Source organism: Zalophus californianus, chromosome 5 (assembly GCF_009762305.2).
Source record: "Zalophus californianus isolate mZalCal1 chromosome 5, mZalCal1.pri.v2, whole genome shotgun sequence".
NCBI classification, from domain to species: domain Eukaryota; kingdom Metazoa; phylum Chordata; class Mammalia; order Carnivora; family Otariidae; genus Zalophus; species Zalophus californianus.
In genome coordinates this window covers 124,014,302-124,027,887 of record NC_045599.1, presented here as the reverse complement: position 1 = coordinate 124,027,887, position 13,586 = coordinate 124,014,302, and the positions used below count along the sequence as shown (strand labels likewise).

The 13,586-nt window shown below is 43.7% G+C and overlaps 1 protein-coding gene across 2 annotated transcripts in view; it reads left to right on the top strand.

The window, feature by feature from the left end:
• The window catches only part of EGFLAM (EGF like, fibronectin type III and laminin G domains), a 188,279-nt gene that overhangs the window by 125,936 nt on the left and 48,757 nt on the right, over nucleotides 1-13,586 (top strand). For both annotated transcript variants that reach the window (XM_027606812.2, XM_027606813.2), the window contains exons 8-13: nucleotides 3,306-3,421; nucleotides 4,024-4,342; nucleotides 4,992-5,092; nucleotides 6,228-6,328; nucleotides 8,287-8,431; nucleotides 11,695-11,884. In XM_027606812.2, the coding sequence (XP_027462613.2) occupies nucleotides 3,306-3,421; nucleotides 4,024-4,342; nucleotides 4,992-5,092; nucleotides 6,228-6,328; nucleotides 8,287-8,431; nucleotides 11,695-11,884 (972 nt within the window). The remainder of the gene's footprint in view (nucleotides 1-3,305; nucleotides 3,422-4,023; nucleotides 4,343-4,991; nucleotides 5,093-6,227; nucleotides 6,329-8,286; nucleotides 8,432-11,694; nucleotides 11,885-13,586) is intronic.

Genomic DNA, 13,586 nt, shown 5'->3' with positions numbered 1-13,586 from the left:
TGTCCTACAGGTCTTGCCAGTTCCATCTTTTGTGGAATCACCATCTTTTCTCTGGAAGTGTCTGACGTTCTCTTTAAAATACCATTTGATTTTGGCCTTTTGATGATATACATTCAGTTCTGTCTCCACAGGATGCATGCAATTAGTAGGATGGATAAGCTATGTGTAGGATATAGGAGAGGAAGAAAATATGGCAATGTGGAAAAAAGCAATAACCAGTCTTGGGATAAGAAAACACAAGATGTATTAAGGAGATAACTGGTCGACCAGTTTGGCCATTAGGACTTTTGAAGAGGGGAAAAAATGCTGAAAACACAATTTGGAGTCAGATTATGAGTAGTATGATGTAGTCAAAAGAGACACCAAATTCTAGCTCTGCTATTTACCATCTGCGTGCCTTTGAGCAAGTTATTTAATCTTTCTGAGCTTATATCTCCACATGGTAAAATGGAGATAATAATACCAATAACACAGAACTTTTTGAGGATTAATAGAAACAATGTATGAAAAGTTCCTGGCACACTAAAACTGGTCAATAAGTATTAATTTTCTAAATCTCAGGCTCTTTCCACCTCCATAGTAACTTCTTCTCTAACAGGCAACTAGGAAAGTAGCAACCAGACAGACCTGGCTTTGAGTTAGGCTTGGCTAGTTATTAAGTCTTTGATCTTAGTCAAATGATTCAGCCTTTCTGAACTTCAATTTACTTATCTACAATGTGAAATTAACCATTCTTACTTTGCAGGATTATTGTAAAGTTTAGAAATGTGTTACATCATGCACACAACAATACCTGTGAATTGTGGAGAGACAGTAGGTTTCAATAAATGATGGTGATGGGGGAAAGAAGGAGGAAGAGGGGTTACATCAAGATCCTTGAACTCTCAACCAAGAGCCTAGGATTTATCTTGTGGGTTGTGGTGGTCTTTGAAAGTTTTTATTTTTCAGATAGGGTATCATAAGATGAAATGAAGAGAATCTTGACTTCGATGAGCACAGTACAAGAATGGCAAGAATGTGCACAAGGCAGGGAGAACACCTTGGTAGAGAGAGACCAGCTCCCTGGAGACAAAACCCAGCTCTCTTCATGTATAGTTCTTTGATTGCCAAATGGAGTCTTTCCTCCTTAATCTGACAATGGTGAATCTATGAGAGAGACAGACATAGAAACAGAGAGTGAGAGAGGGACCCAGAGAAAGGGAGAGTTGAGAGAGGTAGAAAGATGCACAGCTTCAGAGAGACAAGAGAGAGGAAGGCTGTGTTCGAGGGCTTCCTGGCTCTTTGTGTGAAGACATCTGGCACACAGCTGTGGCAGCTGGATGCAGGTGGCTTAAGAGAACTTGCATCCAGGTATAAACCTGGAATCAACAGGCTTGAATTTTCAGCTGACGTGCAGCTATTTTAAATAAAACTGTGGGGAATTGAAGTGAAGGTGGTGAGAACACCACCTCCCCTATGTTATCCCACCTCCACCAAAATATGCCTGAGCACCTGAGAACAGTGCCTTCTCTGCTGTCTCCACATTACCTGCCCACCACGGTCTCTCTCTTCCTGGTCCAGAGGAGATTTCTGGTCGACAGTGTGCCCACCGAGAAGGCTTCCCACACCCTCTTTCTGTCATGTCCTTCAAGTCTGTTTTCAATCTGCATGCTTTTTTTTTTTTTTTGCTTAAAGGAGGGTGAGTTTGCTTTTGTGAGAAAGGTGTTTGGCTTAGCTTATTCTGAAAGCAGAATGTCTTTAAATTCAGTTTATATTTTTCATGTCTCCCTTCTATCCTTTCTTTTTCTTTTTCTAGCCAGTAATCCAAACACTGAATATCTGATGAGCATTGGCAACCTACAAAAGTCAGTTTCTGTTGCCAGAGTTGTTTCTGCTGTAAGGGCTGGTGCCCAGTATGTCCTCTTTAGAGAAGGCAGTTGGTACCTAGGCCCAAACTGACTGGGAGGAAATGGGGGTGCTATGGAGCAGCACTTTGGAAGACTCTCAGACCCTGGGGGAGTACCACCTGTGTGCGCCTAAGGCAGGACGGTTGCAGATCGGTAGATTTTGTGACCATCCTTCAAAGGGCAATGTCGTGTATTGTCTCCTAAGAGTTTTTCTCAGCCCACCTTCCAGTTCTCAGAGATCCCATTGTCCTGCTAAGATGGATGGAAATGGTGGCACCCAAGATAGCAGTGTAGGGCCCCCTTTTTTCTGGGTGTAAGAATGTTCACTCTAGTGCAATGTCTCTTTCTTGTTTTAAAGAATTTGTAATGAAATGTTTCATACATCAGGGTTCATATAAAGATAATATGAACACTCATAGGTACCCAGCACCTGTCTTAAGAAATAGACTGTTATAGAGCACTCAAAGGCTTCTGTGTCCTGCAGCTCATTCACATCCCTCTTCTACCTTCCCTCAGGTATTTATGTCATGGTCCTACTTTTCTTATGAGTTTAAGACATATATATATATACACATCTACATATATATTTAGAACTGTATACATATACACACATATATATATTTACACATAAATATATATATTTAGTTCTATATAGGTCTATTTATATATATTTAATCCCTAAATAATATATTAAATTTTGCTTGCTGTTGAATTTTATATAAATGGCATCAAACTGGATATGTTCTTTTGCGATTTGCATTTTTTGCATGGAATAATGTGAGATTAAGCCATGTCGATTCATTAAGTACTCATTCATTCATTTCTCCTGCAATATAGTATTCCATTCCATAGATAGAATATAATTCATTTATCTAGTCTCTGTTGACAGATATTTAGGGTGTTACTAGTTGTTATAAATAGCAAATTTGTAATGTTTTTTACTAATATAAATTCTGATGCTATGAATGTGTTTTGCACATGTCCTGGTACACATGTGGGAGGATTTCTCCAGATTTTGTAAGTTGGAGTGAAATTGCTGGGTCAAAAGGTGTGAACATTATCTACTTATTTCCAAGAATTTTTGCAGAGTGGTTGTATACATCTAGCATCAGGGTATAAAGAGTCCCCATGGATCCCATCCTTGGTAATATTTTTATTGCCCAACATTTACTTTTTTTGGCAGTCTCGTCAATATAAAGATGCAGAACTTTCTGGTACTAATTGGCATTTCCTTAGTACTTATGAGATGAAACTTTTTTTTTTTTTTTGGTCATTGAGGCTTCCCCTCTTGTGTTGAATTCTTTGTGTGTTCCCAATACATCCTGATCCGTTTGACAGAGCTCTCCGTGTATGGCTCAAGTAGAATAGAAAAGGGAGGGAAGGCGTATGTTGACAGTGTGTGCTCTTTTCTCCGTGAAGGCCGCGAGGAAGCAGGAAGTGGCCGCTATGGATCCCGTTATACAATCGACACGGGAGTTGGTGAGGATGATGACGGGTTTGAAGACTACTTAGATTTGGATATTTCCTTTGAGGAGGTAACAAGAATCTCAGCTTGTAAAACCTGGGAATTTTTGTTTTCATGCTGAACAAGGCAATTTAACCAATGGACCATAAACATTTTATTTAAAACTTACTTAAAACTTACTTAAATTGGCCCATTTGCTCTTAACATGTATTTATTTTCTGTATTGGGCTCCAGGTGCTCATAAATTCGTAGTAACTAGGTACCGACCATGCTAATGTCCTGTAGCCAGCCCCTGCCTGCTGACTTCACAATCCGGCAGAAACATATTTAGATTTCCCACCAAGTGGACATGTATAAAGTCAGCTATTACAAGGAAATGAACAATTCCTTGACAAAGTAATACATCTTTGTGATATTATAATAATAAAAATCATGTAATATCAGCTTTGCCACTGATTTTCTGAATAGCACAGGGAAAGGTACTTAAAATCCTTGAACCTAAAGTTCTTGTCCATAAACTGGGGTCAGTACTATCTGCCCCATCTACATCCTAGGGTTTTGAGAAATAACAAAAGTGACCATATTGTCAAATATTAGACATCAACCATAATAAGGCTGTCCAAACACTGTGCTCTGTGTTAATCCTCAACCCTTTCTCTTCTCTGGCTTTAGGCGAAACCACTTCCTGTTCTCAAAGGAGGAAATAGGAAATTTTTGGCGGAATCCAAGATGGCACTCAGGTCAAACCCAAAGACTGCTCCAAGGCTTGGCCCCCCTACCCTAGCATCTCTCCCAATGACTACAGTGGCTCCCCAGCGCACTCCAGTGGAGAGGAAAGGGAAGAATGGTGTGCTTATAATGCCAAGGCTCTTTGACATGTCTTGTGATGAAACGCTCTGCTCTGCTGATAGCTTTTGTGCCAATGACTACAGCTGGGGGGGCTCGCGGTGCCATTGCAACCTGGGCAAAGGTGGTGCAAGCTGCTCAGAAGGTAGGCCCTTGGTGGGGAAAAGAACATGGTTGGGGGTTGGCCCCAGTGGGAACCAGAGGGCAGTTTTATGCTCCACACATGGTTCCTTCTAGCCTTTTTTCTAAGATAAGCACCTTTTCCATGTATTCATAATTAAATTAGCTATCCAGGAAAAATCTAAGGCCACTTCCATTCCTTCTAGTTGAATAGTGCCCTGTTTCTGTATGTGCCATATGTGTAGTACTTTTGGAGCAATTAACAAGTCATCCTAAGAGCACCTTGGGGAGGCAGACTTTACTTGGATCACATCTCTACTGAAAAAGTGCAACTCAAACATGGGCATGAAGGTAAGAAAGATAATAATTGAGCCAACTTACATTACACAGATGTCCAGCTGGAAGGCAGGTGTCAGTGGTCTTGAAACCATTGATTTCTTTTTAGGGTAGCAAGTTAACAATCTCCAGTTTCTCCCTAGGAATTTCTGAAGCTCAAAGTTCCCAAGAACGAGAATCATAGGTGTAAAAAGTAGAGAAGATAATAAGCTAGGTGTAACAGATTTTTCGGGGTTTTCACTTAATGACTTCTAGGCAATGTCATAAATTGATTTTTGCATTTGAAGAAGTAAGGAAATCGTATAGTATGCTTTTATGTTGTCTTTTTCTCTTTTCAGATATTGTTATACAGTATCCCCAGTTCTTTGGCCACTCCTATGTAACTTTTGAGCCTCTGAAGAACTCCTATCAGGAATTTCAAATTACTCTTGAATTTAGGGTAAGAAGGATTAGTTGTTTGATGAATGCCTATTGGACGGACATCTTAGCTCAGCATTGTGCCATATCAAATGGGGCGGGCTGGGAATGCAAGAAGTGTGGAGGTAAATAGCAAAGGTAAATATGACACAGAGTCTGTCCTTAAACACATTCACACGGTAGCAAGAACGATGGGCGCATTCACACATTCCAGGGTGCCAGTGAGTGCAGGGTGGGTTCTGTATGCTACTGAACCATGGAAGTGGCTGGCTGGCCAGTGAGAGCATGCAGGTCCTAGCGCTGTGGCTCTCGTCATCATTGTGACTCTTCACAGACCAGAATCTCAGAGGCATAATGCATTCCCCATTCCAAATCCCTCTTAAAGGGAGCTCACATGTCTGTCATCCTTGCCATGATGATAACCGAACAAATAGAAAAATGGCTACATACACAGCCCTGGCACATAGTGAGAGCCCAGTGGATGCTCTCGGATCTGAATCAACTGCAAATCAGATTTCAATCAGGGACTTCAGTTTAGAGTTATTCTTTTGGGCATCTCGGACAATACAGCAAGGTTTGGAGATCTGGAAACAAGTCCCCTTTGAGGTCATGGTCACAGTGCTGAGTGTCCAAAAGATGATCTGTCCCAGTCTAGGCAGCCGACATGGGTGAAAACCAACCTAGTCTATCAGCGGGGCAGATTTTATCATCCTGTTCCCCTAACAGAAAGAAAGGAGCAAATGTGCATGCTTCTCCAGAGGGAGGGAAGTAAAAAGAGTAAAAAAAATAATAATAATAAAATAGAATGCTCTTTGGTGAAAATAGAATTCGATGGACACACCAACAGCCTCCCTGTGATGGTGGTCTTTGTGCACATGGTTTTCCTGAAGCTCCGCCGGTGGACCCACCAAGCCAAGGGAAGAGCAGGTCAAAAGCAGAGCCAGCTTTCTCCAAACTCACTACCATTCCTCACACACTGTTGATATCACTGCCCTTTGTTTCCTGGAAAGGAATGGAGAATTGGTACCTGGGAGTTCCCCGGGGTCCTTGTGCTTGCCCCTTTGTAAACAGGACCACAGAGAGAGTGCTCAGGTTTCATATTCATGAGTGTTTCCAGGTGGTGCTCATTGTTGGTGTGGCTTTTGTTCAAACAATAGGCAGAGGCGGAGGATGGCTTATTGCTCTACTGCGGGGAGAATGAACACGGGAGGGGCGATTTCATGTCTCTGGCCATCATCCGACGCTCCCTCCAGTTCAGGTAACTCCCACTGAAACCCCACGGATTTGTTAATACCATCCTACGTTATGTTTACATTTTTATAGTGTGAATAAAATATAAATGGGATGGATTCCTGCAGATAAAGGAATGGTGTATATAAGGCGAGCATGGAGCTGCTTACTAAGTAGTGGCATATCAGGATTGCAGGTCACCCTTGAAGCTTGAGTTTTGGAGCCCTGTAACTGTTCATTCAACAGGAAATGTTTCTGGAGCAGCTGCAGTATACCAGGCACTGTTGTCGGTCCAGGGAATGCAACAGTGAGCCCAAGCGACCCAGTCCCTTCACTCCTGGAGCTCGAGTAGATGTGATGGGAAGGAGGAGGGGATCTTCTTGTCTCCTGTGGCAAATAAGACTGAGGGCCATAGAGAGCAGAGAGGGGCCTACAACCTCCTGAGGGTTCCCAGAGGCCCAAAGCCCATCCTCGGCTCCCCTGACCCAGGGCCGTGGCGAGCTGTTTGGCACTCCTCCCCAGCCCTGATCATTTCTCTCCCAGTAGACTTTGGAAGCCACCTTTAGTCTGTGCGTGGGCTTCTGGGGGTGGAGTTTTGTGGAGGTGTGAGTGTTTTAACCACCCTCATGGGGGTGTACACAGCACCTATTTGAGAATGACCAGTGAGGCTCAGCCTTGTCCTTGTCCCTAGTGCACTGGTGAAGGTCCTGATGACACCATCTCTCTGCTGCCTGACCTTCAGCAAGCAACTTAACCTCTCTGCGCTGGCATTTCCTCCCAGGACTCTTGTGAGGATGAAATGAATGAATACACAAAAGTGCTTAGAGCAGTGCCTGGCTCATAGCAAGCACTCCGTAAGCACTAACCATTATTTCCTTTTGATTATTTCAGCCCCAGAATTACTTTAGGTTAAGCTGGAGAAGACTGTTGAACACCCCACTTGGGGAAGACAGCGGTTCCCCATCCTTTGCTAAATGCTTTGATTCATGGGAGTTTGGTGCTGGGCCAGGGTCTGGGGCAGCAGTTCTCACACTCGGAGGATGTGTACCACTGGCAGGGATTTGCCAGTAGCCGCTCTCCAGCTCTGCACCTCCTGATTCTGCCACCTCCCTGTAGATAAGCCTACTCCGCCATGCCTCTCAACCCCATTCCTCTCCACCGAGGATCGTGGAGCCACAGGGAATCCATGAGAAGTAGCTGCAGTTAGTGCAGGTCCTGAGAAGTATGATGCTGGTTGCGGGTCCTTCCCTGCTGGCCATCTCGTGACCCACAGGGACGTGACATGGCGGCCATCTGGAAGTTGATGGGATAGGGTCGGAATTCTAGATGTAAGGCACAGTGACTACTGGGTACCCTGCACCATCGGGAAGTTGGAGGAAGAAAACAAAAACAAGACCAGAGCAATCATCTGAGACTGCTCCTCCTCTGCCCACACCTCCCCACAAAGCTGGGGCCCCCTGAGGAAACTGCACCTGCATTTGGGCACAGCTGAACACAGATGGCAGTGCTGGCCAGCTCGCCAAGATGAGTGTGAAGACTTGTGTTTTTAACATTTTATTAATATCACTGAGCCCGTCATCTGGGAGTTGGGAGAAGTCCCCAGAGAAATACCTGGAAGCAGAAAGACTCAAGTTCTAATCCGCTGTACCTTGGATCCACTTTGAAGCATCTGGCAGTCACTGAGAGAGGGTGAGGGGAGGATCTTAGGTGCCCATCCTTTTTAAAGCCGCAGAGAAAATCAGGTTGAAGAAGGCCCTACATTTGAAGCATCTATGGGCAGATTGAAGATAACTGGACTGAGACTGGCCCAGAGAGCAGGCGTCTAGCTCTTTCGTGTAGAGATTGAAACGGTTCCTGATATTCATAAACATAACCCAACAGGTTGATGCTCAAAGAAGCCACCGCCCCAGAAGTGCTGTCCACGGGGTCTGAACACATAAGGAGCTGGTTAATCAGAGAGCCTTTCTCTCCTTTTCCTCCCCACAGGTTTAACTGTGGAACTGGGGTTGCCATCATTGTAAGTGAAAGCAAAATCAAACTAGGGGCCTGGCACACGGTTATGCTCTACAGAGATGGGCTCAAAGGACTGCTGCAGCTGAACAACGGCACCCCGGTGTCAGGCCAGTCCCAGGTGAGTGCGAGCCTCACGCCCTGCCCGCCCACCTAGCACCCACCATTAACATCCCCGCCCCGCCCCCCCCACTCGGAGGGCTGAGGCAGACGAGGCAGGATGCATGCTCAGGGCACCCATCCATCCCACATCTCCCGAGGAGAAGAGTTGAACTTGCAAGCATCATCACTGTGGGGGCACAGAAACGTGCAGTTGGCCTTGTGCTCAGGGCCATGTTGTCTTGCCACAAGGACATCAAAGCCAGCGGTGCAGAAGAAGGCCTGGATTGGAAGAATAGAAGCCATTATTAGTGCCAAACACAAAGCTTGCTTTTAAGGCAAGGGTGTTGCCATGTGACTTTAGAAAACAGTCCTGAAAAGTTCACTTGGTTGAATCTGCAGGAATGATCCTTTCATCTACCATTTTGGGGGGCCGTGATTACAGGAAGTGGTCAAACAATTTAACTGTTGGGCTACTCAGTAAATCACCTAGGTATTCACATGTTGGTCATGCTCTGGGAAATTTTAGAACCCTGTTGAGAGTAAACAGTTTGGATTAGCAACCTGCCAAGGAACCGAGTCTGTAATTATAATCAGGCAGGTGTCTGTATTCTCTGAGGAAAAATGTAGCAAGAAGGCCTTTGTGTATATGTGTGTGGTTTCCTCCCTGCCTGGACTTTTCACTATTTTTTGCTGGCAAGACATGTTATATAAAGGGCCATGCCTTGCTGATTCCCATAAATTTGGACCCCAGTGGTTCCAAAGGAACAAGAATCCAAATATAGTGCATATGAATCCAGTGAGGTTGCTTATGCATATATGCATGTATTTCTAAGGGAAAAAGACAGGATAAACGAACTATAGAATCACATCCACGCCAGGACAATAGCCCTAATATGATTACAATTAAGTTTGATAAGAATAAAGAAGCTTTGAACTTGGATCCCAAATACTAGCAGTGAATATAAGATGGAGAAGCTGTAATAGAAGTAATACATGCCAAAATGTCTTATGGCTTAAAGCAAGGAAATTCAATAAAGGTTAATAAACAGAGCCATGTGGTAACAACAAGCTAAAGAAATTATAAGTTGCAGTAATAAAGACATAGTATCTAGAAAAATGGAGGTGATAATCCTATTACATTCTAGGAGCTATGTATATCGCCTCCAGTGCTCTAATGGTAACTCAGATCCTCCAAGAGGCTTGCGTTCAGATCTGTGATTGCACTCCAGGAGGACCACAGACAAACTGGAGCATGTTTAAAGGGCAGTCATTGAAACAGGAAAATGACCTGAAATCCCTAGAATGATTGATTGAAGGAGCATTGTTTAGTTTGGAGAAAAGAAGGTGAAGGTGTGGGTGATGGTGCCTTTTCATCACAGAATCAGAGAGAGAGAGTTTGGAGGAAGAAGGACTTACTCTGTGGACCCCCAAGGTGAAATTGAAAGGGGAGAGCCTAAGGAAGTGATTTTAACTCCACTTAATCATACAAAGGTGTACAGAAGGGCAACAGACTATCTCAGAAGACAGTTCCCTGTCCTTAGGAGTGTTCAAAAAATATGTTACCAAAATCTTTTGGTGGGGATACACAAGGGCTCCAGAAGACAATGGGAGCTTGGACTATATGAGTTTCTGTATCTTTTCCAATCCTATGGGTCTATAATTTTAATGAATATAAGAATTAATTGCAAGAAGCATATAATGTCATGGCTACTCAGGGCAACATTTGCCTCTCTACTACCAGGACTTGCTAGCAAGCTGAAAAAAAGCAGGACAGCAGCTGTGGAATGTTTAGTAAACTGTCTTGGGAGATAATGACTCTGTCTTGAATCAAGGTTTACAAAGTTCTTCCGGATCTGGCTTCAGCCTGATTCTGTAGGAGAACTCTGTAGTTTAAGTTACACCTCAGAGTGATCCCAACCCAAAGCAAGGGACTTGGTCTTTCACACTTTGGCATCCATCAAAAACTGTTAAGTGCTGTGCTGGGGGAAGGCAAACTCCAGGGCACTTCCAATTCTCTGCATAGCAGGCAAAGCAGGCTCCAGAACCCAAAGCAACCCTCATCGGAGGAAGGTAAAGTCCAACCTTTACCAGACTATTGCCTGGGATGTTGTAAGGGAGGCTCAGAGGAACCACCCACCCTACAATACATGTAATGTTCCAGAAAAGGAGAAAAAGATTGAGTTGTCAGGCCCCTGCTGTGGTCCTGGATCAGGGAACAGAGTGAAGATAGGATCCAGGAGTAAATTCTGAAGATCTTAATGAAATAAGCCATAGGGCACTCAAATCATCTAACGAAAGCAGTATGCCCAGTGGTTGGTGAACAACCCTTAAAATTCACTGTTTTAAGTACTTTAAAGCTGCCTAGCTCATATTCAGTATACTATTTATAAATGATTCTTATCTATCCATTAGAAAAGATAAAGTAATGGTTTAGATGTTCTATTTGTTGGCAACAAAAGTCTAAAAGATAAAGATTACATTTCAGTGGCTTACATTCTGGACTTTTTATAAATTCTGGCAACATGCTTTTTCCCAGCCCCTTTTAATCCAAATGAATAAGATATTTCTGTAATAAAAACAACAACAACAACAACAAATGACAAAGGGCACCTTAATTTTGTCCTACCTAATGTTCAGGTCTGTATTTTGTAACCTCAAAACCTGCAATCCAGATTGTGGTTTTCTCTAAGATTAGAAATGTCCCTACCTAACTGTAGATACACACACACACACAAGTTGTATCCATGAGCAAATTTCAAAATATTTTGCAACACAATCTGTGTGGCAATCCTGCCCCCTCCCCACACAATATTTCTTGCAGGACATAGTATAAGGGTGACTAAGAGAGTAAAAGGTGAGTGTTAGCCCACATATACACAAAATTAGCATTATCACCCTTTGAGACATGCAAGAACCCTATGATTCATCCAAGGTACACAGTAAGTTGGTGTCAGGACTGGAAAGAGAAAGTTTTTTTTGGATGCCCAGCATGGTGCCCTGCCTGTTGGGTTGCTCTTGGCTCCGACCTACCCTCCCTTCCCTTCCCCTCTAGGCATTCCAAAACCATCCCTTCTCAAAACACAGCCCTCTGAGGAGCTCACTGGGTTTCCTACAGTAACCATGGGTTTAATTTTCCAGTAGGTCAATGTTGTAAATATAAACGTAGATGGAAGAAAGCAGTGGGGCTATAAACTACATCTTAACCATGCCCCTCATTAAAATCTGTTGTGTTTTGGCTTTCAATTTTGGTTTGTGAGTTATAGTTGTTCATCTTTCTTAAAGGGCCAGTACAGTAAAATTACCTTCCGGACGCCCCTCTATCTTGGTGGGGCTCCCAGCGCATACTGGTTGGTCAGAGCAACAGGAACAAACAGAGGCTTTCAAGGCTGTGTGCAGTCGCTCACCATTAATGGGAAGAGTATCGACATGAGGCCCTGGCCCCTAGGGAAGGCACTCAGCGGGGCCGACGTGGGTAAGTGGTTGCCCAGTGGGCCAGGGTGCTCTTGTGGGATTGCCTTTCTGGTGTGGGTCAGGGAGGTGAGCAACTTCATGAATTGCAACCCTAGGCAACTGGATAATGCACAACTTCAGGAGGGAGGTGGGACCAAGGGGTGAGGTTGGTGCTTTGCAGCCTGATCAGCAAGACATGGTAAACAATACAGCACGCCAAACCCTTGGTTGTGTCCCACTGCTCTTGGCCTTCTTCATGGAGCATGGCATGGTCTCATCCCACAAAGCGACAAGCAGCTGAGCCCTTTCACCCTTCCTCACTCAGTCCAGTGGAAAAGCCAACATAATCATGTAAGAAGAACCTTCATAGGCTCTCTGCTTCCAAGAGAATTGGCCAAATTCTAATTCTTGACCACTGTGTCTGACACGTTCTCAAATGCCCTCTCCTTAACTCCTCACACCAGCTCTACGAGGTAGTGATGATTATTATTATGCCTATTTTATACATGAAGAAACTGGGGCTAAAAGTCAAATAAAACTTCTCCAAAAGAGCAGGCAGAGCTAAGACTGACTTTTTTTCTGTTTTCTTTTTTTATTAAGACTTTATTTTTTTCAGCAGTTTAAGGTTCACAAAAAATTTGAGAGGAAGGTACAGAGATTTCCCATATGCCCCCTACCCCCACATGCATGGCCTCTGGCAGGACCAACATGCCCCTGGAGTGGTACCTTTGTTTCACCTGATGAACACGTGCTGACACATCAGTTATCACCCAAAGTCAGTTCACGTTATGGTTCACTCGTGGCGTCATGCATTCTGTGGGTTTGGACAAGTGTATAACATGTATCCGTTATTATGGTGTCTGTATACAGAGTATTTTTGCTGTTCTAAAAGTCCTCTGTGCTCTGCTCATTTATCCTGCCCCTCTCTCCCCACCCTCAACCTCCGGCAACCACTGTTGTTTTTTTTTTTTTTTTTTAATGTCCTCTTTTTTTTTTTAAAGATTTTATTTATTTGTTCATGAGAGACAGAGGGAGGGAGAGAGAGAGAGAGAGAAGCAGAGGGAGAAGCAGGCTCCCCGATGAGCAGGGAGCCCGATGCGGGACTCGATCCCAGGACCCTGGGACCATGACCTGAGCCAAAGGCAGACGCTTAACCATCTGAGCCACCCAGGCGCCCAACCACTGATTTTTTTAATATTCTCTATGATTTTGCCTTTTCCAGAATGTCACATAGTTGGAGTCATATAGTAAGTAGCTTTCTCAGATTGGCTTCTTTCAGTTAGTAGTATGCATCCAAGTTTCATTCATGCCTTTTTATGGCTTGATGGCTCATTTCTTCTTAGTGCTGGATGATACTCCATCGTCTATATGTACTACAGGCATGTCTGTCATGCCCACTGAAGGGCATCTTGGTTGCCTCCATGTTTCAGCAATTATGAATAAAACTGCTATAAACATCAGTGTGCAGGTTTTTTGGGTGGACATAAGTTTTCAACTTTTTTGGGTAAATACCAAAAAGGAGTGTGATTGTTGGATCACATAGTAAGAATATGTTTAGTTTTGGGAGAAACTGCCAAACTGTCTTCCAGAGGAGCTGTACCATTTTGCATTCCCACCTGGAATGTTTGAGAGTTCCTGTTGCTCCACATTTTTGTTAGCATTTGGTGTTGTCAGAGTTCTGGATTCTAACAGATGTGTGGTGGTATCTCATTGTTGTGATTTGC